The sequence below is a fragment of the Salvelinus sp. IW2-2015 genome, linkage group LG4q.1:29 (assembly GCF_002910315.2).
Source record: "Salvelinus sp. IW2-2015 linkage group LG4q.1:29, ASM291031v2, whole genome shotgun sequence".
Classification (NCBI taxonomy): Eukaryota; Metazoa; Chordata; class Actinopteri; order Salmoniformes; family Salmonidae; genus Salvelinus; species Salvelinus sp. IW2-2015.
In genome coordinates this window covers 45,455,754-45,483,350 of record NC_036842.1, presented here as the reverse complement: position 1 = coordinate 45,483,350, position 27,597 = coordinate 45,455,754, and the positions used below count along the sequence as shown (strand labels likewise).

General features: G+C 41.8%; 2 protein-coding genes across 4 annotated transcripts; both read left to right on the top strand.

Moving 5' to 3' along the window:
- Positions 1-2,902: 2,902 nt before the first annotated feature.
- On the top strand, positions 2,903-13,178 carry LOC111962038 (histone H4 transcription factor). Of its 3 annotated transcripts, XR_011479657.1 has the most exons (10): positions 2,903-3,345; positions 8,232-8,458; positions 8,718-8,829; positions 9,078-9,230; positions 9,359-9,436; positions 9,563-9,683; positions 9,896-10,034; positions 10,246-10,370; positions 10,642-11,873; positions 12,039-13,178. XR_011479657.1 is itself a non-coding variant. In XM_023984799.2 (9 exons), the coding sequence occupies exons 1-9, from the start codon at positions 3,180-3,182 to the stop codon at positions 10,994-10,996; spliced, it is 1,458 nt and encodes a 485-aa protein (XP_023840567.1). In that variant the 5' UTR covers positions 2,903-3,179; the 3' UTR covers positions 10,997-11,953. The 3 variants fall into 3 exon arrangements, 2 of the variants coding, with proteins under 2 accessions (XP_023840567.1, XP_023840566.1); XM_023984799.2 differs by lacking the exon at positions 12,039-13,178 and having other exon boundaries at positions 2,903-3,327; positions 10,642-11,953; XM_023984798.2 differs by lacking the exon at positions 12,039-13,178 and having other exon boundaries at positions 10,642-11,953.
- A 5,360-nt stretch (positions 13,179-18,538) lies between these two features.
- Positions 18,539-23,902, top strand: LOC111962037 (ATP synthase subunit g, mitochondrial). Its single transcript, XM_023984797.1, has 3 exons — positions 18,539-18,675; positions 21,512-21,672; positions 23,738-23,902. Exons 1-3 carry the CDS (start codon positions 18,624-18,626, stop codon positions 23,834-23,836), a joined length of 312 nt encoding a protein of 103 aa, XP_023840565.1. The 5' UTR covers positions 18,539-18,623; the 3' UTR covers positions 23,837-23,902.
- The last annotated feature ends 3,695 nt before the right edge of the window (positions 23,903-27,597 follow it).

Below are 27,597 nucleotides of genomic sequence, written 5' to 3'. Positions count from 1 at the left end.
TTGAATGCTGAGCTGTAGTCAATGAATAGCATTCTCACGTAGGTGTGCCTTTTGTCCAGGTGGGAAAGGGCAATAGAGATTGCATCATCTGTGGATCTGTTTGGGTGGGTCTAGGGTTTCTGGGATAATGKTGTTAATGTGAGCAATGACCAGCTTTTCAAAGCAATTCATGGCTATGGACGTGAGCGCTACGGGTGTATAGTCATTTAGGCAGGTTACCTTAGTGTTCTTGGGCACAGGGACTATGGTGGTCTGCTTGAAATATGTTGGTATTACAGACTCAATCAAGGACATGTTGAAAATGTCAGTGAAGACACCTGCCAGTTGGTCAGCACATGCCCGGAGCACATGTCCTGGTAATCCGTCTGTCCCCGCGGCCTTGTGAATGTTGACCTGTTTAAAGGTCTTACTCACATCGGCTACGGAGAGCGTGATCACACAGTCGTCCGGAACAGCTGGTGCTCTCATGCATGCCTCAGTGTTGCTTGCCTCGAAGCGAGCAWAGAAGTGATTTAGCTCGACTGCCAGGCTCGTGTCACTGGGCAGCTTGCGGCCTTTGTAGTCTGTAACAGTTTGCAGGCCCTGCTACATAAGACAAGCGTCGGAGCCGGTGTAGTACGATTAAATSTTAGTTCTGTACTGGCRCTTTGCCTGTTTGATGGTTCGTCTGAGGGCATAGCAGGATTTCTTAAAAGCTTCCGGGTTAGAGTCCCACACCTTGAAAGCGGTGGCTCTATCCTTTAGCTCAGTGTGAATGTTTCCTGTAATCCATGGCTTCTGGTTGGGGTATGTACGTACAGTCACTGTGGGGATGACGTCCTCGATGCCAGTAACTGATGTGGTGCACTCCTCAATGCCTTCGGAAGAATCCCGGAACATATTCCAGTTTGTGCTAGCAAAACAGTCCTGTAGTTTAGCATCTGCTTCATCTGACGACTTTTTTATAAACCGAATCACTGGTGCTTCCTGCTTWAATTTTTGCTTGTTAGCAGTAATCAGGAGGATAGAATTGTGGTCAGATTTGCCAAATGGAGGGCGAGGGAGACCTTTGTACGCTCTCTTTGTATGGTCTACAGCTCTAGTGTGGTCTACAGCTCTGTAGACAATAGTAAAATCACACAACCCTCCCCAAAGCTAAAAACCAAATCACACAACCCTACCGTTTTTTGGACCATCCCACCCACCCCATTAAATGTATAACTGTCCCTTACTCCTCTCTAACTGGTGGAGGTGTCAGTGGGTCACAGGTCAGAAAACATGTAGAGCCGGTTCGCTCTCAGATTCCTTGATTATTGCTACACATCTCCCTTTTTGCGTACAATTGGTCCGTTTACAAGACTGAGAGCTGAGGATGACTTCAGTTCTTCAAAGAAAAAGGGACGGTGAAAAATCATGCCCCTCTAGAGCATTGCAATTAATGTGTGATGGACATCCACAAATGAATACATACCATACGAAACGTAACATATCATACTAAATGGGGTGTCTCAGATTTACATGCAGAATAATACGAAATGCTCTGAGGCTAGGTTGAGAATCTGCATTTAGTATGGGAAATTTACCATGTTTTGGATGAACGATGACGCACTGAATCACAATCATACAGTTGTGAAAAGAAACACAGGGGGGCCATATCCAGGTCCAAGCCAAGACTATATCGAGGATTTCTACTCTTTGTGACACAAACATATTGAGGGATTAGGAGGATATCTGTAGTTATTCTCTGAGGGGTTTAAAGCCTTACTTTAATTCTAGAGGAGTTGAGGGTGGAGAGTAATATGGGTGCGATTACAAGAGCTCAATAGTGGAAAAAGTATCCAATTGTCATACTTGAGTAAAAGTAACAATACCTTAATAGAAAGTTACTCAATTAAAAAGGAAGTCACCCACTAAATTACTACTTTAGTAAAAGTCTAAAAGTATTTGGTTTTAAATATACTTAAGTATCAAAAGTAAATGTAATCGCTAAAATATACTTAAATATCAAAAGTAAAAAGTATATATCATTTCAAATTCCTTATTTTAAGCAAAGCCGACAACACCATCTTTTTGTTTTTAAAATGTACGGCTTGCCAGGGGCACACTCCAACACTTAGACATTATTTAAAAAAGATGCATTTGTGTCAAGTGAGTCCGTCAGACCGTCAAGTGAGTCCGCCTGAAGTACGTGAATTTCACAATTTTCCTGTCCTGCTAAGCATTCAAAATGTAAAGAGTACTTTGGGTTGTCGGGGAAAATGTATGGAGTAAAAATACAATATTGTCTTTAGTAATGTAGTGAAGTAAAAGTAAAAGTTGTCAAAAATATAAATAGTAAAGCCAAGTACAGATACCCCAAAAAACTACTTAAGTAGTACTTTAAAGTATTTTTTACTTTACACCACTGCAAGAGCTAGATGAATATACCAAGACTTTTCTTTGTATTATTGGTTAGGAGGTGTATTTTTACGAACTTATTAAAGAAGGACATGGAATGTGAAAACAGTTTTTTCTCAATCCATAATGTATTTGTAAGCTTTGCGTTCATGCTGTTAGGCTCATTTGACACTGGGTTAATTCTGCTGGTTGTAAGAATGTAAATACAAGTGTACAATACTTTATGATGTGTTTTACGTTTGTAATGGAATGCTCAAACCAGGAAATAAATAAGTGCTCAGAACAAATCATGTCCTTTATGAAATTGTTATTTCATTATTTTGAGTCTAATGCCGAATACAGACACAACTGATATTTCTAAATGGAACTGTTTCTAATCGTTCCTGTTTTCAGAGGTCAATTTTCCAGTCGTACCCATCTAGCCCATGRAACCGCCTTACGTGATTGGCCAATACATTATTGGGCTGACTTTTACTGAAAGTCCATTGGACACTGACTATGAAGTGATTTCTGATTGGAGCTCAGAAACACATCAGGAAACGTTTGGCTAACAACATCCAGGTAGCTAGCGAACTTGTAGATTTGTTTATTCTTAGTCTAAATAACTGAGCAATTGTGTTTTGGACTTTTCAACATGATCACATTCGTTGTAACGATATCAGAACGTTGTTGTCACACGTGGATATTAACGTTGGCTAATGGCAGCTGTCCAGTTTAGCTAGCTAGCAAGACAATTTTCGTTTCCATATAACGACGTTATCTTTTTCCCAATACACGACCGTGCATAAGACTCATAGTGAGAGATGCCTCCTGCAAACAAACCGGCGAGAAAAGATGACTCACCGCTTGAGTTGGCGTGTGAGTGGGGTTCTTGTCAAGAGTCATTCGATCAGATGCAGGAGTTCTGCGGGCATGTGGAGGGTCACTTCAAGGCGCTGGACATAGAGGAAGGTGACAATTTCTCATTTGGTGAGCGGGTGGGGGGGGAGAATGGAGTCGTCTCTTTTCACAGCCTGTGCCTCCGACGTGRAGTGGCACTCTGTGAGAGACATTACATGAGAGGAAAAGCCAGTGAATGCTCAACTTTAACTTTTCATCAAAACACAGGACAAAGAAAAGTTAATATGATTTGAGATAAAGTACCTACGCCTATAGTGTGTGGGATAATAATGAACCCTGTGAGTTTGTATTTTGAATTTCGTTGTTGCACATTATTTGTGGCTGCAAGTACGACTTGCAAATATGTGATTACATTTAGTGAGCTTGTATCATGTGTAACTTGACATTTGAATACATTGAATAAGATTTGCAAGCATTTATTTTTACGACTATGAATATTCTGCTGTGAATCAAAAATACACTTGTACATTTTAATCTGCGCGCTGAGTTCTGTCACGTTACCAAGAGATTCGTAAACTCGAAGAAAGTTTTTTAAAGTTTGTAAACAGAGATTCATAAGTCAAATGTTTTATTTGAGCTGCTGTGGAGCCAGTACCTTTTTTACTTCTGACCAATCAGCCTCCTATTGGCTGGATTGTTCCATCAATCAAATTTCAGAAAGTAGTAAAAATTGAAATGGGGTGTCGAAGATGATTGGTGTCAAGTGCAAACAGTGCCAGACCTAGTCCTGGTGGTGAAATGTAAGTGAATAAGGGTGAGTTAAGCTAGGTGGAAGGTGTAGTAAAGAGCTTGGAGCCCGTGTCTGGCATTGATGGACATGTTGAAGAAGAATATGGTCCAGGAGGAGAGACATTTTTGGAGAAAGTGGATCCTTGCCTTTTGGCGGAYCTATTTGTGGTTTCAGGGTGGGTGGGGAAGCTGTTGAATCAGTGAAGGTAACCTGTAGTGGACTTGTGAAATTAGTTTTGTTTCTTTGGACCAGAGGGAGTGAGTGCTCTGTGTCACGCAACATGGGTCAAGATCTGTTTCTTGCTTTGCGATTAGGAATGGGGCACCATTTGAAGGAGTGATTTCTGGAGTAGCGTTAAGTGTACAGGTTGAGGATTCCTGGTGTTTGTGGCTCCCGCTGTTTGGTGTGACGCAGACCTGTTAGAGCTTTTGTGACGAATCCACTGCAGTGTTTCAGGTGCAACGTTTATGGTCATGTAGCAGCAGTATTTAGGAGGGAGATGCCAAGATGTGGGAATTATACAGGTGGGCATGGGACAGAGGATTGTGTAGTTTCGGTAGGTAAAGTTGTCAGCTGTAGGGGTGACCATGTTGCTGGGGCTCGGAAGTGTCCGGTGCGAGAGAGGCAGGTGGAGGTGGTCAGAGTAGCGCAGAAGGTGTCGTATGCTGAGGCAGTGAAGAAAGTAGAGGAGGATGGGTCAAGGGTGAGGGGTCCTGAGATGATCTCTGAGTATTGGATCTGTGCTAGCACCAAGGGATGAGTGATATGCTCAGTGGTGTAAAGTACTTCAGTAAAAATACTAAATTACTTAAGTCTTTTCTTGGGGTATCTATACTATTTATATTTTTGTCTTACCATGGACTGTAAACATTTTCAAAAATATAAATACTATTTATATTTTTGAAAATATTTACTTTACTGAGTACATTCCTAAAGAAAATAATGTTCTTTTTACTTCATACATTTTCCCTGACACCCAAAAGTACTTGTTCCATTTTGAATGCTTAGCAGGACTAGGGCTGTTACGGTGATCGTATTACTGCCACACCGATGGTCACGAGTCATGAGGGCAGTCAAATTCCATGTGACTGTTTAATCACGATAATTAGGCTCCTCCAAGCTCTGCTGCTGCTGATGGTCATTAGTAGCCTACCAAACATACTAATTACCTGGTGCTCCGCACACTATTGTCCCACTAATCACTCTGACGTCAATGCAAATGTAATCAAAAATCTAATCAAACACTTCATGATAGCTCATGTTGCGCAACATTTCTAAAGGCATTGTGTGATAGAGTAATAGAGAATGGCCTCTATTAAAAAGAGGAGAATCCCATCAGCTTTATATAGGCTAGGCCTACTATGTGTATTTCTCAACTTTCCTGATATTAAGCACATTTGCTTCTCTTTACAACAGGAATATAGCCTATCTGGCTGGCATGAAAATAAACCATAGGAAAAGCATCCTCWGTTTGCTATTTAAGTGCGTAGATTTTTTTCTCCTCCCTGCCCCTGTTTCGAAACGGGTGCATGATAATAGTCCATTCTAAATCAAAACAAATGTCACATATTATTTAGTATATGTAAAGACAAGATTAGATCAAGAACAGTCTGATGGGTGACAATATTACCACATCACTTGTGAATGATTATACTATCGCTTGTGAATGATGCCAAGCTTGTGTGCGAGAATCAGTGCATGCCTTTTTTTTGTCTGTAAATGGAGAAAGTTCAGCACTGTTGCTACTCTCCCTAAGAGTGGCCATCCTGTAAAGATGACTGCAAGAGCACATCGCAGAATGCTCAATGAGGTAAAGAAGAATCCTAGTGTCAGCTAAACACTTACAGAAATCTCTGGAACATGCTAACATCTCTGTTGACGAGTCTATGATACGAAAAACACTAAACAATAATGGTGTTCAGGGGAGGACACCACGGAAGAAGCCACYGCTGTCCAAAAAAAAACATTTCTGCACGTCTGAAGTTCGCAAAAGAGCACCTGGATGTTCCACAGTGCTACTGGCAAAATATTCTGTGCAGGACAGTTGAAACTAAAGTTGAGTTATTTGGAAGGAACACACAACACTATGTGTGGAGAAAAAATGGCACAGCACACCAACATCAAAACCTCATCTCAACTGTAAAGTATGGTGGAGGGAGCATCATGGTTTGGGCTGCTTTGCTACCTCTGGGCCTGGACAGCTTGCTATCATTGACGGAAAAATTAATTCCCATGTTTATCAAAACATTTTGCAGGAGAATGTTAGGCTATATGTCCGCCAATTGAAGCTCAACAGAAGTTTGGTAATGCAACAGGACAACGACCCAAAACACAGTAGGAAATCAACAACAGAATGGCTTCAACAGAAGAAAATACGCATTCTGCTGTGGCCCAGTCAGAGTCCTGACCTCAACCCGATTGAGATGCTGTGCCATGACCTATAGAGCGGTTCACACCAGACATCCCAAGAATATTGCTGAACTGAAACAGTTTCGTAAAGATGAATGGTCCAAAATTCCTCCTGACTGTTGTGCAGGTCTGATCCGCAACTACAGAAAACGTTTGGTTTAGGTTATTCAATCAAATGTATTAATCCATTTTTACATCCGTCGATGTCACAAAGTGCTATACAGAAACCCAGCCTAAAAGAGGATCAATAAGTTATGAAATCCAGGGGTTCACATACTTTTTCCACCCTACGGTCGTGGCCAAAAGTTTTGAGAATGACACAAAATATAAATTTTCACAAAGTCTGCTGCCTCAGTTTGTATGATGGCAATTTGCATATACTCCAGAATGTTATGAAGAGTGATCAGATGAATTGCAATTAATTGCAAAGTCCCTCTTTGCCATGCAAATGAACTGAATCCCCAAAAAACATTTCCACTGCATTTCAGCCCTGCCACAAAAGGACCAGCTGACATGTCAGTGATTCTCTCGTTAACACAGGTGTGAGTGTTGACGAGGACAAGGCTGGAGATCACTCTGTCATGCTGATTGAGTTCGAATAACAGACTGGAAGCTTCAAAAGGAGGGTGGTGCTTGGAATCATTGTTCTTCCTCTGTCAACCGTGGTTACCTGCATGGAAACATGTGCCGTCATCATTGCTTTGCACAAAAAGGGCTTCACAGGAAAGGATATTGCTGCCAGTAAGATTGCACCTAAACCAACCATTTATCGGACCATCAAGAACTTCAAGGAGAGCGGTTCAATTGTTGTGAAGAAGGCTTCAGGGCACCCAAGAAAGTTCAGCAAGCACCAGGTCCGTCTCCTAAAGTTGATTCAAGCATGATGGAGCACCTTGCCATAAGGCAAAAGTGATAACTAAGTGGCTCAGGGAACAAAACATCGATATTTTGGGTCCATGGCTAGGAAACTCCCCAGACCTTAATCCCATTGAGAACTTGTGGTCAATCCTCAAGAGGCAGGTGGACMAACCAAAACCCACATATACCCACAACTGTACACTGAATGTTTACACAGTGTGTTCAATAAAGACATGAACACGTATAATTGTGTGTTATTAGATTAAGCACACTGTTTTTGTCTGTTGTGACAAGTTTCAGAAGAAAGTTCTTTGTTTCTGGCCAATTTGAGCCTGTAATCGAACCCACAAATGCTGACGCTCCAGATACTCAACTAGTCTTAAGAAGGCCAGCTTTATTGCTTCTTTAATCAGAACAACAGTTTTCAGCTGTGTTAACATAACTGGAAAAGGGTTTTAGCCTTTTAAAAATGATATACTTGGATGAGCTAACACAATGTGCCATTGGAACACAGGAGTGATGGTTGCCGATAATGGGCCTCTGTACGCCTATGTAGATATTCCATAAAAAATCAGCCATTTCCAGCTACAATTTGTAAGTCGCTCTGGATAAGAGCGTCTGCTAAATGACTTAAATGTAAATGTAAATGTACAATAGTCATTTACAACATTAACATTGTCTACACTGTATTTCTGATCAATTTTATGTTATTTTAATGGACAAAAAATGTGCTTTTCTTTCAAAAACAAGAATTTCTAAGTGACCCCACTTTGTAAAGTAACAAAGTGGAAAAAGTCAAAGGGTGTGAATACTTTCCGAATGCACTGTAAACAGTGTACATCATGAGTGTCTTCCACAATTATGGGATAATAATGATGACCGAACTCTGCGAGTTTGTATTTGGAATTTCATGGTCACACATTGAAATTCATGTCTCTTGTTTGTTTTCTGTCACTAGAGGAGCACAGTTGTATATGGAAAGACTGTGGGTTCTGCTCTGTGGAGAGTGCTGAGGAGTTGAAGCGCCATGTGTATTTTCACTGTTACCACACCAAGCTGAAGCAGTGGGGCCAGGGGGTATTCAAGGCCCAGCCCAGCCTCGGCACCTGCACCATTGGCCTCCACAACCGCAACATCGTGCCTGACATAACAGACAACTTCMTCTGCCAGTGGGAACAATGTGAGGTGAGACGCTGTTAGTGTGGGTCATATCTAGCTTAGATGTGAAGCTCGTGGACAGACAGACCTAGTATTAAGYCGGGCATAGACAAGGGACATGCACAGAACACACAGCTGTTTTCTTTAGATGGGTTTAGGTTCTATTCAAGTGGATGAAGCACCTCAGTTTAAGTGGGGAAGTTATCAGATCATGTGCTTTTGTTGGTCTCACTCTCGTAGTAACGGTCTTTGACAGGAACACGTCTTTTTGTATGCGTGTTTGCAGCAACCCTCTCTGGTCAACCCAGAGTGGTTCTACCGCCATGTGGAGATGCACAGCATGTGTATGGACGTACCCTCTGCTGATAAGGAGACATTGGTGTGCTGTGGCTGGAAGGGTGAGTCCACTGACCCCTGTCAAGATGGTAGTACAGAAGGTGGCAGCTTACAACTATTCAGGAGAAACTGAGAGGTGACTGAGTCTTTCAGTTGGTGTGTATTTTTTTTAAAATTATCTTTGAATTGACAGTGGATAAAATAGGTAAGAGCAGGGTTGGCCTATAACCGGCTGTAATGATACCTGGAACCAGAGTGAATACCACAACTGAGAATATCAACTACTTATTTCCCCCTGACTTTTCTCTAGACTGCGAGGCCAAGTTTAAAGGGCGTTTTAAGCTGCGGGAGCACCTGCGGAGCCACACTGGGGAGAAGGTGGTGGCCTGCCCAATCTGTGGAGGGATGTTCGCCAACAACACCAAGTTCTTTGACCACATCAGACGGCAGACCACCATCGAGGGTGAGAGGGGATGTTCAGGGGTGGATTGGATTTAGGGCTTTGTTAACATTGAAGTATAACCCAATAACATATTTACTACTTAATGACTGTCTCGCGTGTGTGTGTGTTCCTTCCCTTGTCTCTCGTAGGTCAGAGGTTTCAGTGCTCCCACTGCTCCAAGCGCTTTGCAACGGAGAGACTACTGCGGGACCACATGAGGAATCATGGTCAGCCCCTTGAACTCCCTTCTTTGTATTTAGATCACACGTTGATCAATCGCTACTATCGTTTGCTGCCGAGTAGTGCAGTGTTCTGATCGGTTCCTTTTTCTCTCTGCCCCTATCTGCTGTTAGTCAACCACTACAAGTGTCCATTGTGTGACATGACCTGCCCGTCCCCCTCATCGCTGCGGAACCACATCAAGTTCCGCCATAGCAAGGAGAAGCCTTACAGCTGTGAATACTGCGAGTACAGGTAGGTTAGTAGATACTAAAGTAATACCCAGGACTCCCGGTCTGTAGTATAAACCAACACTATCCGTCTTTGACAGAGATGATGTCCATACTTTATTATAAAAGGAAATTAATTATATCTTAGAAGTACCTGTTTTAGTGTGGTCAAGTGTTAACAATTGCCTGAATGTTAGTAAAGGGTGACCCATCTTTCCTGTGGTGTGTGTATCTCAGCTGTAAAAACCTTATCGACCTTCGTAAACACCTGGACACCCACAGCACTGAGCCGGCCTACCGCTGTGACCTCACTAACTGTGACTACACCACACGCTCACTGCACTCCATCAAGAACCACTACAAGAAAGTACATGAGGTGAGAGAGGGAGATGTATACTTTTCACACTGCTGAGCCAAGYTGTACTGGACAGGCCTAGTTATGCATCCGCCATAGTTGCTGGAACCGTGCTGAAAATAACCATTTGAAGCCCTGTTGTGCAAGTCGGCCATGTAAAGACAACTCTAATGTATGCGCTCAAAGCCTAAACTATATTTSAACATGTTTACCTTTTGTGTTGACAACTCAGGGAGATTTTGTGGCTCGCTACAAGTGTCATGTCTGTGAGCAGTGCTTCACTAGGGGAAACAACCTCACTGCCCACCTCCTCAAGAAGCACCAGTTCAAATGGCCCTCCGGACACCCCCGATTCAGGTACCAACCACTGAGCCATTCAACATGGCAAACAGAGCATTTATAGCCAGCATACTAGGACAACCAATTCTATAGTGCGTGTGGTTGAGATTGTATCTAACAGCATGTTTATGTTGAGATAGTCCGCATTGGTAAGATCTCATTCAATATACGTAGTTTGGCACCAGTATCATTAGTAGGTGAATGGGAATGAATGAGAAAGTCTGAGCCTATTTGGATCATCATTTTGGTCTTGTGGCTAACTTCTTTCTCTCTTCCCTCTCTCTCCCAGGTATAAGAAACACGAGGACGGCTTTATGCGTCTGCAGCTGATTCGCTATGAGAGCGTGGAGCTAACTGAACAACTGATGAGAGAGAGACCGGAGGGCCAGGAGGGGGAGGAGGGAGACGACGCTTCCCAGACAGATAGCCTGGGGCCTGGGGAGGACGAGGAGGATGCCAGGGCGGTAGCACACTCCACGGACATACAGGTGGAGATGAGAGGGGTGCTGTTGGAGGAGGGTGGGGTGGGGGATCAGGGGGAGGGGGTGTTCTATGTTCTGACTAGTGGTGACCCGTCTCAGGCAGGGGAGGACACTGTGATGCTACAGGACACTGCTCAGCAGCTTGGCATGCAGGTCGTATAACTACTACAACCCCTCACACATACTGCTCCTCTCATGGCTCTCGCATCTGGGCAGTGACCCAGCACAGAGAGGCACCAGGACTTAAGGAATGTTGAGACGGAAGAGCTGCACCTGTCACTAGGCACACCTGTGTGAGGAGGAGGACCTCTTCAAGGGTTCAGAGTATGGAGGGAAATTAACAGTGGCTCCTAAATATTGCGATTCAACCAGCAGAGCTGGCCTTATCTGCCCTCAGTGCAGGGCACATGCTTCACAGCACAAATTTTAGAAGATGTGGAGTTGAACTGAAGAGGTGTTTTCCAACATCTGATCCATCATTTGTGGAGACCCAGACAGTTGCTATGTTTTGCATCATAAACATTTTTGAGCTAAACTGAAGGGACTCGATAGGGGTAGCCTATATTATAATGCAGGATCAATAAATGAACCAGCTAACTTGCGTAAATGTGACTTGTTTCAGGAAACTMTCCGTATGTCAAGCGTCACTACTTCACAGGAGGCATTTGAACGTAAACTTTTATTTTTGTTTTTGTTGGCAGAAATGTGTTCTGGAACATGTGAACTTTCATGTGCCTTAATAACAAATGTGTATGCCATCTGTAAATAGGAATAAAATACGAGCCATGGAAAAAGACAGGAACCTTCCCTCTAGCTATGATTGGCTGGACATGCCGAGAGATGAGTTTGGATTGGTCTGCCATGTAGCCCGCTTCTGTCTATAACATGAGCTGGTCAGTATGTGTAGGTAATCCTCTTCTGTCTATAACATGAGCTGGTCAGTATGTGTAGGTAATCCTCTTCTGTCTGTAACATGAGCTGGTCAGTATGTGTAGGTAATCCTCTTCTGTCTATAACATGAGCTGGTCAGTATGTGTAGGTAATCCTCTTCTGTCTGTAACATGAGCTGGTCAGTATGTGTAGGTAATCCTTTCTAACATGTATTTTTTGAAAGATATTACAAAGTAGAACTGCATAAGTGCTGTCTCTTATACACATCTAGATGTGTATAAGAGCTATAACATGAGCTGGTCAGTATGTGTAGGTAATCCTTTCTAACATGTATTTTTTGAAAGATATTACAAAGAACTGCAAAAGTGTTGCTAATGTTCTCCACTTTCTGGAGGACCGAGTTTTAAAATCAGCGGAATGCCCGGTGGAAGCAGTTTGATAGCTAAGGAGATGGAGAAAATTCTGGCTTTTGATTGCAAATATGCAGCGGGAGTCAAAGAGAACACACAGAAGGCTGTTGTATAAAACACCTGTCTCCGGATTACATCTTCAACTAAGGGCAACCATAGCATACATGACAAAGATACCACCCTGCATACCACTGCTGGCTTGCTTCTGAAGCTAAGCAGGGTTGGTCCTGGTCAGTCCCTGGATGGGAGACCAGATGCTGCTGGAAGTGGTGTTGGAGGGCCAGTAGGAGGCACTCTTTCCTCTGGTATAAAAAATACATCCCCAATGTATTGGGATACTGCCCTGTGTAGGGTGCCGTCTTCCGGATGGGACGTTAAACGGGTGTCCTGACTCTCTGAGGTCATTAAAGATCCCATGGCACTTATCGTAAGAGTAGGGGTGTTAACCCCGGTGTCCTAGCTAAATTCCTGATCTGGCTCTCAAACCTTCACGGTCACCTAATAATCCCCAGTTTACAATTGGTTCATTCATCCCCCTCCTCTCCCCTGTAACTATTCCCCAGGTCATTGCTGTAAATGAGAACGTGTTCTCAGTCTACTTACCTGGTAAAATGACGTATAAATGTTTTTAAAAAAGAGGGAGAAGCGTTTATCCATGTATACGAGTAAGAGAGTCTAGCTACATTTTCAGATATTATACGTTTCTAATTTTGTCAAAGTTGTTTTCATTGCAATTTAAAGCATACTGTTAGCTTTTGTGTATGGTCTGTGTAGTAATATTATTTGTATCTCTGAGCCATATGCATTGCTAGTTATAGCCTAATTTTAGCTAGCTAACATTGAACCTAGTTGGTAAGCTTTAGCTACCTGCAGATTCATGCAGGGTAGTAACGTTATGAGTTGGGATTATGGTTCATTATTTAGCTAGCTAGCTACATGTCTAAACAAAAGACTCCACTATGCAAGTAACCATTTCACTGTACCATTTATACCTTCTGTATCCTGTGCATGTGAAAAATAAACTTTGATATAGTGTGAGTTTACGAGAGCCAGTAATGTGAAGAATAACATGATTTGCACCAAAGTCAAATTAGGATATAACGTTAGGTCAACGAGACTGTCCAAGTTATATATATATATATATAGTACATTTGTGTTTAAACAGATGGGTTTATTGGTGTTAAAATACACCAGTTATACTATTTTGGACCACCAGGCTGCTGATGTCATGCAGCCTGTCGTTTTTGTGTTTATACTTTTTCATAACAACAATGACAAGTTTGATGTCGGATGACAATAGAATGTTCATGATGTCACTGAGACAACTGTCTACAGACCTAAAACCAGACTCCAGTAGAAACCAGCCTTTAGTCTTGATATCCTTAGGTTGTTTAGTACACTATCGTACTCTCTGTTTAGCACCTGGCCTCACATGTGAATCCTTAAAGAGATGGGTGGAGTTAAGTATGAAGAGGGTGTGAACGATGCTGAATAGATGTAGACAAAGAAGGGCTCTCCAGTAGGTGTACCAAAACATTCAGGGGGCGTTTTCTCAAAAGTGGGTTTATTAACTTCCAAAGCAGAATTACTTTCCCATTGTTCCTCAACTGTAGTGTATGTTATACAATTTTCTAGTTCTGAATCTATACTTTTATCCAATGTAAAAAAAAAAAAAAACACAATTTCAAATGTTGCTACTTAAGACCGAATCGAGCTGGTCGGTCACAAATATTCTAATATAACTTAATTTTATTTAGAAAGATAAGCTTGAATTGGGCATGGTCAAATTGACTCAACTAGAAACATGTATCTAAGTTAAACTTATTGAACCAAGATCAAGTCTCCTAGCAAAGAGGTTATGTTGGGAATAATGAGTTGTCGCTTAGCTCAACCTGCTCATTCAATCTATCCTGGAACCTGGAATGAGCTGGTTGTGGGGTTGAGACCTTAATCTTGTTACCCACACCAGCCYAGGGAAGAGGAGAGGTGGAGGTCAGAGAGAAGGTCAAGTTAATTATGTAACAGCATGTTTATGTGGAGATAGAGTAGCTTGGATTGACATTGTTGAGAAATCTTTATTCGTGAATGGATGGAATACATAATATGCAATGTGTTTGAGTGTATTTGTAAATGGGTGGAATACACTTTGTTAGAACTCTTTATTTCTCATGTTACAGCCATTGGTTGGACTGGCTTTATTGATTGTAAGATATACGGTACCAGTCAAAAGTTTGGACACACCTACTCATTCAAGGGTTTTTCTTTAATTTGACTATTTTCTACTTTGTAGAATAATAGTGAAGACATAAAAACTCAAATAATCATGTAGTAACCAAAATAGTGTTAAATAAATCMAAATATTTTATATTTGAGATTCTTCAAATAGCCACCYGTTGCTTTGACAGCTTTGCACACTCTTGGCATTCTCTCAACCAGATTCACCTGGAATGCTTTTCCAACAGTCTTGAYGGAGTTCCCACATGCTGAGCACTTGTTGGCTGCTGCTTTTCCTTCACTCTGCGGTCATCCCAAACCATCTCATTTGGGTTGAGGTTGGATGATAGTGAAGTCCAGGTCATCTGATGCAGCACTCCATCACTCTCCTTCTTGGTCAAATAGCACTTACACAGCCTGGAGGTGTGTTGGGTCATTGTCCTGTTGAAAAACAAATGATAGTCCCACTAAGCGCAAACCAGATGGGATGGCGTATCGCTGCTGAATGCTGTGGTAGCCATGCTGGTTAAGTGTGCCTTGAATTCTAAATAAATAATAAATTACAGTGTCACCAGCAAAGCACCCTGTGGTGGTTAATTTCTTTATCAAATGAGGACAGACAAACATATCACACAATTCAGAGTTAAAMTTCAACTAAATCTTTATTCACTTAATAAGGGAGCAGGTCAATACAACACACACACACACACAAAGTGAATTGATTGAGTGCTCTGCGATAATGATGGCTGGTTGACGAATCACCCTCAGATGATTAGTTGAGAGCCCCGAGACAAAGAATATAACACCTTTTTATAGCAAAGTACATCCTCCTGAATGTTCAAGACAAACAACAGATGTATTGAATGGGTCACAAGGTTAAGATTTGTATGAAAGATACTAACTTATAAGGCAACTCCTACAGATCAAATAGATTAGGATCAGTTTCAGGATCAGAGTTCACCCTCTCCATTCACCAGGGCATGCTGAGAATAGTGTCAACATCTTTAGTACACAACAACAATCAAAACAATCAATCCATAATATATTAATTGCTTCACTCATATAGTTAACATACTAAACCCAAATCAATCTGTCAGTTTTTAAAAATCATTCAGTTTCCATATCATAATCAAAACCCAATTTAATTATCCAACCAAAATGTAGAATGACATTGCTCAGTAATTTAAATTGGTCACTCAAACTCAAAACCCTCAATTTAACACAAGAGTTTTCATCTGTATTTTTAATAGCTGTTTACATACCACCACAGACTGAGGCTGGCACTAAGAAATCATTGAATGAGCTGTATTCCGCTATAAACAAACAAGAAAATGCTCACCCAGAGGCGGCGCTACTAGTGGCCGGGGACTTTATTGCAGGGAAACTTATATCCGTTTTACCAAATTTCTATCAGTATGTTAAATGTGCAACCAGAGGAGAAAAAAAACTTTGGACCACCTTTACTCCACACACAGAGACGCGTACAAARCTCTCCCTCGCCCTCCATTTGGCAAATCTGACCATAATTCTATCTTCCTGATTCCTGCTGACAAGCAAAATTTGAAGCAGGAAGCACCAGTGACTAGCGCAATGAAAAAGTGGTCAGATGATGCAGATGCTAAACTACAGGACTGTTTTGCTAGCACAAACTGGAATATGTTCCGGGATTCTTCCGAAGGCATTGAGGAGTGCACCACATCAGTTACTGGCATCGAGGACATCATCCCCACAGTGACTGTACGTACATACCCCAACCAGAAGCCATGGATTACAGGAAACATTCACACTGAGCTAAAGGATAGAGCCACCGCTTTCAAGGTGTGGGACTCTAACCCGGAAGCTTATAAGAAATCCCGCTATGCCCTCAGACGAACCATCAAACAGGCAGAGCGTCAATACAGGACTAAGATCGAATCGTTACTACACCGGCTCTGACGCTCGTCGGATGTAGCAGGGCTTGCATTCCATTACAGACTACAAAGGGAAGCACAGCCAAGAGCTGCCCAGTAACATGAGCCTGCCAGACGAGCTAAACTACTTCAATGCTTGCTTCGAGGCAAATAACACTGAAACATGTATGAGAGCACCAGCTGTTCCAAAAGACTGTGTGATCACGCTCTCCATAGCCGATGCGAGTAAGACCTTTAAACAGGTCAACATTCACAAGGCCGCAGGGCCAGACGGATTACCAGGACATGTACTGCAAGCATGCGCTGACCAACTGGCAAGTGTCTTCACTGACATTTTCGACCTCTCCCTGTCCGAGTCTGTAATACCAACATGTTTTAAGTAGACCACCATAGTGCCTGTGCCCAAAAACACTAAGGTAACCTGCCTAAATGACTACCGACCCGTAACACTCACATCTGTAGCCATGAAGTGCTTTGAAAGGCTGGTCATGGCTCACATCAACACCATTATCCCAGAAACCCTAGACCCACTCCAGTTTGCATACTGCCCCAACAGATCCACAGATGATGCAATCTCTATTGCACTCCACACTGCTTTTTCCCACCTGGACAAATGGAACACCTTATGTGAGAATGCCATTCATTGACTATAGCTCCGCATTCATCACCACAGTGCCCTCAAAGCTCATCAATAAGCAAAGGACCCTGGGACTAAACACCTTCCTCTGCAACTGGATCCTGGACTTCCTGAGGGGCCGCCCCCTCTCAGGGGTGCGTGCTCAGTCCCCTCCTGTACTCCCTGTTCACTCATGACTGCACGACCAGGCACGACTCCAACATAGTGGTAGGCCTGATCACCGACAACGACGAGACAGCCTATAGGGAGGAGGTCAGAGACCTGGCCGGGTGGTGCCAGAATAACAACCTATCCCTCAACGTAACCAAGACTAAGGAGATGATTGTTGACTACAGGAAAAGGAGGACCGAGCACACCCCCATTCTCATCGACGGGGCTATAGTGGAGCAGGTTGAGAGCTTCAAGTTCCTTGGTGTCCACATCACCAACAAACTAGAATGGTCCAAACACACCAAGACAGTCGTRAAGAGGGCACGACAAAGCCTATCCCCCCTCAGGAAACTAAAAAGAATTGGCATGGGTCCTCAGATCCTCAAAAGGTTCTACAGTTGTACCATCAAGAGCATCCTAACTGGCTGCATCACTGCCTGGTACGGCAATTGCTCGGCCTCCGACCGCAAGGCACTACAGAGGGTAGTGCGTACGGCCCAATACATCACTGGGGCTAAGCTGCCTGCCATCCAGGACCTCTACACCAGGCGGTGTCAGAAGAAGGCCCTAAAAATTGTCAAAGACCCCACCCACCCCAGTCATAGACTGTTCTCTCTACTACCGCATGGCAAGCAGTAATGGAGTGCCAAGTCTAGGACCAAAAGGCTTCTCAACAGCTTTTACCCCCAAGCCATAAGACTCCTGAACAGGTAATCAAATGGCTACCTGGACTATTTGCATTGTGTCCACCCCCAACCTCTATTTTACGCTGCTGCTACTCTCTGTTTATCATATACACGTAGTCACTTTAACCATACCTACATGTACATAGGACCTCAATTAGCCCGACTAACCGGTGCCCCCTAACATTGTCTCCCGCCACCCACCACCCCCTCTTTTACGCTACTGCTACTCTCTGTTTATCATATATGCATAGTCACTTTAACCATACGTACATAGTACCTCAATTAGCCTGACTAACTGGTGCCTGTACATAGCCTCGCTACTGTTATTATTCACTGTCTTTCTATTTTTTATTTCCTTATCTATTGTTCACGTAATAACTTTTTGTTTCCTTAAAAAGTGCACTGTTGGTTAGTAGGACCTGTAAGTAAGCATTTCACTAAGGTCTACACCTGTTGTATTCAGCGCACGTGTCAAATTAAATTTGATTATACAGGTGCAACTCATATTTTATGTGCTAATCATACTTTACATTCGTGTATATTTAAGTGACTATTTTACTTTCATACACTGGCCTCAATTTGCCAGTCTGTTATTGACATTGAAAACAACGATTTTTCACCTTTCTGAAAGGATTTCGACATGGAGCAAGATTAAGTGGGGAAAAAAGAATAACAAACAGAGTAGTTTATGATTCATGCCTAGTTAAATAAAGATTTATAAAAATATATAGATATATATAATAATAATAATAATAAATTAGGCAGCTCTGCAGCTATTTCCGTTCAGGCAGATCATAGGGCAGCCGCACYTGAGGGGTCCTTCTTGCTGGAGGTGACATTCAGTTGCAGCAAATAGCCGATTGCGTATTCACGACTCTGAAGCAAACCATCATGGCACAGGCAGTCCAGAAATTTGTGGCCAAAGTACCTACTTTGATCGGAGGTAAATTAAATGATTGTATATAGACATACGCTTAACATCGATGCTATTAAAACCAGCGTGTTATTGTATTCAAGTTGACAGTCACGCTGGCATGGCATCGGTGGCTATGCTAGTAGTTAGTTAGCTATGTCACAGTTTAGCGCATCTAGCCGGCTGCAGCTAGCTAACTACTGAGTGTACAAAACAATAACACCTTCCTAATATTTAGTTGTAGCCCTCAAAACAGACTCAATTCGTCGGGGCATGGACTCTTCAAGGTCTCGAAAGTGTTCTACAGGGATGTTGGCCCATGTTGACGCCAATGCTTCCCACAGTAGGCTGACATTTGTAACGCTTTAAAAAAAAAAAAAAATTAAGACCTTATGTTCCAGCTTTACTTACGAAGTAATCGCAAAATCTCTGGCCTTATTTTAGTGCATCTTTCACCCCTGCCAGCTCCTATTAGTTGTATCGAGCACCGCTGCACCAAACCGCCTTCAGAACGGTTCTATTCCCAGCCCATTGGTTTGCGTCACCAYGCCAGCTTCGCATTGTTTGCAATGAGTTGATCCCTCGTTAAGCTTGCAGGTTTACCTCAGGTAACTTATTTATTAACAAGGTTACGGCTATTTTGTTCGCTTAGAGTACACGTTGTGGTGACACACGATGCTAAGGACGCATCTAACGTTAAACTTTTTCTGGTCATGGTTAACCATATTTTTTTCAGAAAAAGGTGTCAAACCTAAGAAAAACGAAGGTCCCTGTCATCTTTTTCAAGATGTGGCCAACCAGTGCTCCCGCACATTGGCTAACCGGGCTATCAGTATTGTGTCCCACCACCCGCCAACCCCTCTTTTTCGCTACTGCTACTTTCTGTTCATCATATATGCATAGTCACTTTAACCATATCTRCATGTWYATACTACCTCAATCAGCCTGACTAACCGGTGTCTGTATGTAGCGTCGCTACTGTATATAGCCTGTCTTTTTACTGTTTTATTTCTTTACTTACCTATTGTTCACYTAACATTTTTTGCACTATTGGTTAGAGCCTGTAAGTAAGCATTTCACTGTACTACACCTGTTGTATTCCGCGCACGTGACAAACTTTGATTTAATTTTAAACAACCAAAATACATTTTTAACTATTAATCTTTGACGATTTGTTGTTTTTAAATGGCTGCTGGGGAATTTGATATGCGTCAATCTTCCTTCGTAGGCATCGAATTGAGCGAATTGAGTTGCTAGCTCATTGATTTGTAGATCTGACACAGTTGCTACCTCAGATTAAGAGCCTAGCAAGTGTCGCGAATTATGTTTGTAGTACCCACAAGGCCACAGGGAGGCGCAAGAGAGCTATAAACCAATACTGTGTTTTGCCTTAACCCTAACAGTCAATCACATTTATAAAGCCTGATTTACATCAGCAGATGTCACAGAGTGCTATACAGAAACTCTAACCCTACGTATAACCTATTTTAGCCTTAACCCTAACCCCTAATTCTAAGGTAGGGTAGCCTAGAACTTTTAACAAGCCACATTTGTTTTCYTTTTCAAATGTGGTATGAACTGGGTGACCTAGTAACCTCTGTGAAAGTCCAGCAATTGGCGTGGGGCAGGTTTGACTGATCTAAGGAATTAACAGGAAAAATACACTATTTCTCAGCTGCCTCACCGATGTCTTTACATGAATTTATAACTTTTAATTGCTCAATATTTCCAGTAGATGGCAGCATAAGATCCCGAAGCATCAGTTATAGGTTATAGCAGCAATATGATTGACATAAAATAGCATGCAACCAAAGACTATATGTCCCATGATTTTCTAAAATGGTCACTCATTACTTTACAGTTAGCTATATATCTCGTATTAAGGCTGTGTTGCTTTTGGGAGAGCAAAAAAATTGTACAAATAATCCCCGGCCAAATAATCACTAGTCAGATGCGCTAACCTCAACCCTAGTAGAATTGCATTATGAAAAGACCTTGTTACCGTATCATATTGGGAGTAAACTGCTTCGGGAATAGAGAGGACGAGTGCATCTTCCAGCCCGCCAATAAATTACATTATGCAACCCTCGCGGTTAGCAAATTTACCTCAACATGCCCCTCGCTTGCGCGAGAAGGCAGAGCGGGTCGATGCTGGTTGATGAATTTGACAATGAATGTACTAGGAAAATAAGTTTTTGTCAACCAGAGGTGACTGAATTAATGTTCAGCCTTATTGATAATTGTTATAGTAATGAAGTATAAACATGAGCATAAAAACAGGTAATAATAGACATGAAGCATCATTATATTACGTCACAGTAATCTGTTAAACACATTTTCAGTTCTTCCTCTTGCGTTAGCAGTGTGGAAAGGGCAGAAAAAAGCAGGAATTTTCATGTGAGGGGAGTGGTGTATCCAGGGAGGAAGCTAAATATTATTCAGAAATGTAATTTGTGGTCTTATGCTGCCACCTATTGGAATTATTTAGTAACTGCAGTAGTACTGAATAAAGTGCATATCCTTGTGGTGTTAATGTTTTGTACACTCAGTGTAGTTAGCTAGTGGTAGACAAACGAACAAGCCAAGTCACCATCAATCTCGAATAAAAACTTGTTTCCAACTAAGTGTTGGCTAGCTAGATGTGGTAACTAATTATAGTAGATAGGTAGCCAAGTTACCTAGCTAACTAACACTAACTAGCTAAATGTCAATCTCAGGTAGGTGTTCTGACAAGCTCTTTGAGTCACCTAGCTGGTCACCTGTAAACTATATCTAACGTTAGCTAATGTTTCTTATCTCGCTTGACCCAGCAGCGTGCAGCAGAGGACACATTTCATGACATGGCGTGTTCATCTTGTTTTTTCAGCCGCTGCCACCTACTCCAAGCCCCGGCTAGCAACCTTCTGGCACTACGCTAAAGTCGAGCTCGTGCCCCCTTCCCCTGCCGAGATTCCCCAGGCCATTGCAGGAATCAAGAACATCCTCACCGGTCTCAACAGTGGACGCCTTGGACAGACGACAGTGAAGGTGAGAACTGAGAAGATTGCTTGAGTGGTTATCAATACAATAGTGTACAAGTAGCTAGCAAGTTCTTTCTTTTGCCCATTGGCTCTCTGAATGTGGGTGTTGTGATCAATGTTCCCTCCAAAACAATTTGTCACTGAGCAAATTTCAGGTCTGCTGAGCGCAAACTTGAACGTGGTGAACTTCCAGCGTGCGTTTGCTGTGGACACTGAGGCTGTACTGTGGCTATTTGATCATAATGTAGGCCTACCATCAAAAACGATGGATAAAATGCATCCCATAACATTTTAACACGGAAATAGCTGTTCTATCATTCAGCCTACAGTAGAATCCAATCCATGTAGGCCTACATTCCATGAGACTTTTGAGAAGAAAAAAAAAGAACATGCAGGGCTTGACATAAACCTGTTTATCCACTTGTTCTTCAGACAAGGGGATGACTGAAAATGTTGTTTGATGTAAGAAACCACTTTACAAAATAAAATGCATTATTATTCTCATACCATTATTACAGAGAATCTGACAAATTATGCTACCCTCTGCCTATTGGCTAATTAACTTATTCAAGCCTGTCTCAAAATACATCACTGCCCCTTTAAGACAAAAAAAGCTCCTTACCTGACTCGCTTTTCAAATATGTCTAGAAATGTACACGTTTTGTGCCGACTACGAATGATCTATAACTGGGCTAATAACTCACTAACTAGCAAAGGATATGAACAAATGTGCACACGTGGCTACATGCAGCTCTCGCTTTGATCTCAAAACAAGCGCATCTACTCACGACCGCTAATGCTGTAAACACTGTCCAGTTCAATGGAAATGGTCTATTTGCATATAGGCCTACTGCAGCACTGATTGGTTATGGTGCACTGGTCTGTGTAGAGTACGGTCTGAGTAGTGCGTGTCAATGCAATAGAATCCTACTGCAATGCATTCTGCCTACAACAAAATCTGTTGCATAGTTTGTTTTGGTATGTTGCATTGAAAGTGGCTAATATTGCGTGTCACAATTACCACAGTAAAGGGAAACGTCGATCGTGTTAACAGGGAACTCCATAACAGTGGTCACAAACTTTACTGAGTCAAAATACAAGCCGAGATCTACCGCTGATGGCTTGTAAGAATATGCAACATTAACCAATTAAAAACAGTACTCTAGCAATGAGGTTTGTGCAGTAAGCTATAGGCCCAATATATTACCACCTCATATTGGCTTTGCTTGAATTGCCCTGCCAATGCACTGTTCGGGACATTTTCTTTTGAAGTAAGAGGTAGGCTATATGATCACACTGGTAATGGATCTGTTGTATTACTTGTGAAACAGCTGAGTGAGCCTACATTTCAATAATTCGCTTTTTATTTTACTGGAATGATGGAGTCTACATCTGTAGTCAGCTTTAGTGGAGGCAGAGAGGAGCAGACTGAGGTTCCGCCTCTCATCCCTCCGCTCTCCCTTTCCTCCGCTGACACTGACCAAAAAGGGACACAGTGTTCCATTATTTCCTCATGTACAAAATCACGTTACGCCTATGAACAGAGGAAGTGAAATATTCCTCGATATTAAAAAAAGACCCAGGCCACATAACCCAAGCCTATAGATAATTTCCCACTCATTCATTACTGTTGTAGCGCTGAGTGGAAATGGAAGGAACATGCATTTTATGGTTTATAAAAGGGTTGAATACAAAGTGTTGACAGTCAACCGACTAGGAATGCCTTGGAGATTGACCAGGTTTGCTATCGACTGGTTTGTGACAACTGCTCTAGAAAATGTTGTCAAGTTCAATCTCCTGCTTCTCTCTGTGGGCTGATATTTCTGAGCGGCAGCTCGTGGTAGTCTTGGGGCTGCTGCTTGCACAAGCGCACAGCTTAGCGGGAACATTGGTTGTGCCTTATCTCAACTCTTACAAGTATCATTCTCAAAATAAGTAGCTGCAATCCACTAGAGGAGACATTAGCCAACATCCTAACCAATTGGGAAATATGGAATTGTCTGTCATGTTGGTTTCTAGATATGACTCAATGGTATTTGTTTGGGATTAATGTCAATATGCTTTTGTTACAGGATGCGTTCAGGAATGGATTGGTSTGCACTGAAGTGTTGATGTGGTTCTACATTGGAGAGTGCATCGGAAAAGGAGGCATTGTTGGATACGCCGTTTAAACCTTGATCTGTCGCTGTTGTACACTCTTAACTCCCCACCTTAATAAATGTCCATTGCTTAAAGAACTGTTGCACTGTAACTTGATCATTTACCTAGCTTTTAGACACTTCAGGACTTATTGAAGTTGGCAACTTTATTCTGAACCTTTTTAGTGTAAAGTGTTTAATAGTAGACATTTTAAAACATTTTTTTATATACACACACACAACACAATCAGTGAAGGCTGCTGAGGGGAGGACTGCTGATTAATAATGCCCGGAACAGAGTAAATGGAATGGCATCAAACACATGGAAACTATTTGTATTTAATACCATTCCACTCATCCCGTTCCAGCTATTACCATGAGCCCATCCTCCCCAATTAAGGTGCCACCAACCTCCTGTGAACAAAACATCCAAGTGCAGTTGAAGGTTGACAAAGATTCAATTTCTGGTTAAACTTTACGTGTGCCACCTCAAATCTAGAAAGCGGTGGAATTATGCTATGTAAAATGAGAGGTCGCTGATTGGTTAAAGTTGGAATAAATGTCAGTGGCGGTCTGTCGTTTTAAGATGAGGGAGGATGATTTTATTTGTCTCATGAGCATGGCCTTATTTCTGTTACAGCATATTGGATGACTCTCATTCATATTCCATTCATCCAGTTCAATGGAACAGTGATAGGTTTAGGCTACTACATGATACTGAAAGTTTACAACGTAGGTGCACACAGATCCAGAGAAAATTGATCTAAGGCGCAATCATTAGTCCAGCAGTTGAAAATGAGAGTTTCTATTGGACAAATCCAGGTATGTTTATCCCCGCTCCGTTTGCTTCTGTTTTAATAAACATTTTACAACAGAATCGGCAGAATGAATACACCCCTGATCACACGTAAAGAGTTTACTTTCATAGCAGCCACATTGTATTCCTTCTCACATCTATGCGCTCTCCTCTCATATTTTCCCTTTGCTTGTGTACTTCAATTCACAACACATCAGCTGTATATGACCAGGTGAAAAAATCTTTCCAAACCATTTCAAAACCGCTACACACAGCCTACATCATTGTCACCATATTGGCTAAAGTAACGTCACAGTCAACATAGCTAATATAACTAACGCCTTAGTAAACCTGCTACAATCATGCAGTAACATTAGTGTGCAGTTTAGCAGTTCCACCGGTGGCAATAAATTTGTAAAACCGAAAGCTTACCTTGAATTGGAAGGGTTCCAGTGTTGTTGGATGGTCAAAGCCAGCTAGCTAACATAACATCCCTCTGTTTGAGTAGGCAAAAAATGTGTTCAAAACTGTTCAACTATTGTATTTAAGTCAACTACTCACCACATTTTATGCAGTGCTAGCTAGCTGTAGCTTATGCTTTCTGTACTAGATTCACTCTCAGATCTGTTGATTGGGTGGACAGCATGTCAGTCAGAGCTCTGATAGGTTGGAGGATGTCCTCTGGAAGTTGTTATAATTACTGTGTAAATCTTGGGAGGTGAGAACCATGAGCCTTCTAAGTTTGGTATTGAAGTCAATGTACCAAGAGGAGGACGGAAGCTAGTTGTCCTCCAGCTAGACCATGGCGCTACCCTAAAGAGTGCTTTTGAGGCTATTGTAAACCTTCATTGCAAAACATTGTGTTTTAATCAATTCTTTGGTGACGTGAATATATTTAATATAGTTMATCTAAAAAGGCAAACTGTTTTACGATTTTTCTGAAATTCACTGAGGATAGTCCGCCCCTTCCTCCTCTGAGGAGCCTCCACTGTATAACATGCACAGAAATGTCTGAGGTGCGCTGTGGTGAAGTCACAAAGGGGTTGCAGATCCTTTGACTACAGAGTGTAAACCCAAACATCGGCGATGATCGATGAAGAACCTTGGGTTTCGGACAATATTAACTCATGATAGACATCTCCTCTCGCTCCCAGTCCTCTGACAGTGTTTGCACGATGTTGACCAAGTACCTGCGGAACCCCTGGTGCATCAGGATCCTCCTCCAGGTTAGTGCATCAGCGGTAACCTGTTCAAATGTGAGGCTACACACGCATACGCATGCAAAAGCATGTCAAAGAAATCCAACTGTCTGTKTCTGTGTTCTTTACCCCAYCTTAATCTTTTMTTTTTATTGGCCAGTCTGAGATGTGGCTTTTTCCTTGCAACTCTGCCAAGAAGGCCAGCATCCCGGAGTCGCCTCTTCACTGTTGATGTTGAGACTGGTGTTTTGGGGGTACTATTTAATGAAGCTGCCAGTTGAGGACTTGTGAGGCGTCTTTCTCAAACTAGACACTCTAATGTACTTGTCCTTGCTCAGTTGTGCACCGGGGCCTTCCACTCCTTCTATTCTGGTTAAGGCCAGAATTGCGCTGTTCTGCGAAGGGAGTAGTACACAGCGTTGTACSAGATCTTYAGTTTCTTGGCAATTTCTCACATGGAAAAGCMTTCATTTCTCAGAACAAGAATAGACTGATGAGTTTCAGAAGACAGTTCTTTGTTTCTGGCCATTTTGAACCTGTAATCGAACCCACAAATGCTGATGCTCCAGATACTCAACTAGTCTAAAGAAGGCCAGTTTTGTTGCTTCTTTAATCAAAACAACAGTTTTCAGCTGTGCTAACATAATTTTAGGGTTTTCTAATGATCAATTAGCCTTTTAAAGTTATACATTTAGAATTAGTTAACACAACGTGCCATTGGAACACAGGAGTGATGGTTGCTGATAATGGGCCTATGTAGATATTACATAAAAAATCAGCCATTTCCAGCTACAATAGTCATTTACAACATTAACAATGTCTACACTGTATTTCTGATCTGAATTGGATGTGCTTTTCTTTCAAAAACAAGGACATTTCTAAGTGACCCCAAACCTTTGAACGGTAGTGTATGTATGTGTGTGTCTRTGTGTACAGTACCAGTCAAAAGTTTGGACACACCTACTCATTCCAGGGTTTGTCTTTATTTTTTACACTTTTCTACATTATAAAATAATAGTGAAGACATCAAAACTATGAAATAACACATATGGAATCATGTAGTAACCAAAAAAGTGTTAAACAAATCAAAATGTATTTTGTATTTGAGATTCTTCAAAGTAGCCACCCTTTGCCTTGATGACAGATTTGTACAATATTGGCATTCTCTCAACCAGCTTCATGAGGAAGTCAACTAGAATGCATTTCAATTAACAGATGTGCCTTGTTTAAAGTTTATTTGTGACATTTCTTCTTAATGCGTTTGAGCATTAAGTTTGAGCATTTCCTCGCATTAAGAGGAAAGAAATGTAGATGGTAGGGTATTTGTTGATTTATTTATTTTATTAAAAAAATATATTTTTTAAAGCAAATTATAAGGGAGTTATATTTCAGTCTAGTAGGTGGAGGTAATGTAAAAAAATTTGGGATGCCAACCGCCATGAAACCTCATAGAAGAAAAAGTCTGAATAGGATGTCGTGACCTGTAACATGTTATACATTGGGTGGTTTTAATCCTGAATGSTATGMTATTCCACAAGTTACCACCGGCTAAATCTATGATGTTAAAATGCTTATTTACTCTGTTCCATCTGACTGCGCAATCGACTGTCTCATCAGCCSAGCCAGGCAATTTATAAACTTGATCTCCACTATAAAAAGCATCTATACATTATCTCACATTTATTTCAGACTAACATTTAGTTTTCAACAGCAGAGATTTGTATAAACCTTACTGTCTGTCTCTCCGACATTTGCAACATTGTTTCAATATTCAAATTCGATCTCCAGCTGTCCCATAG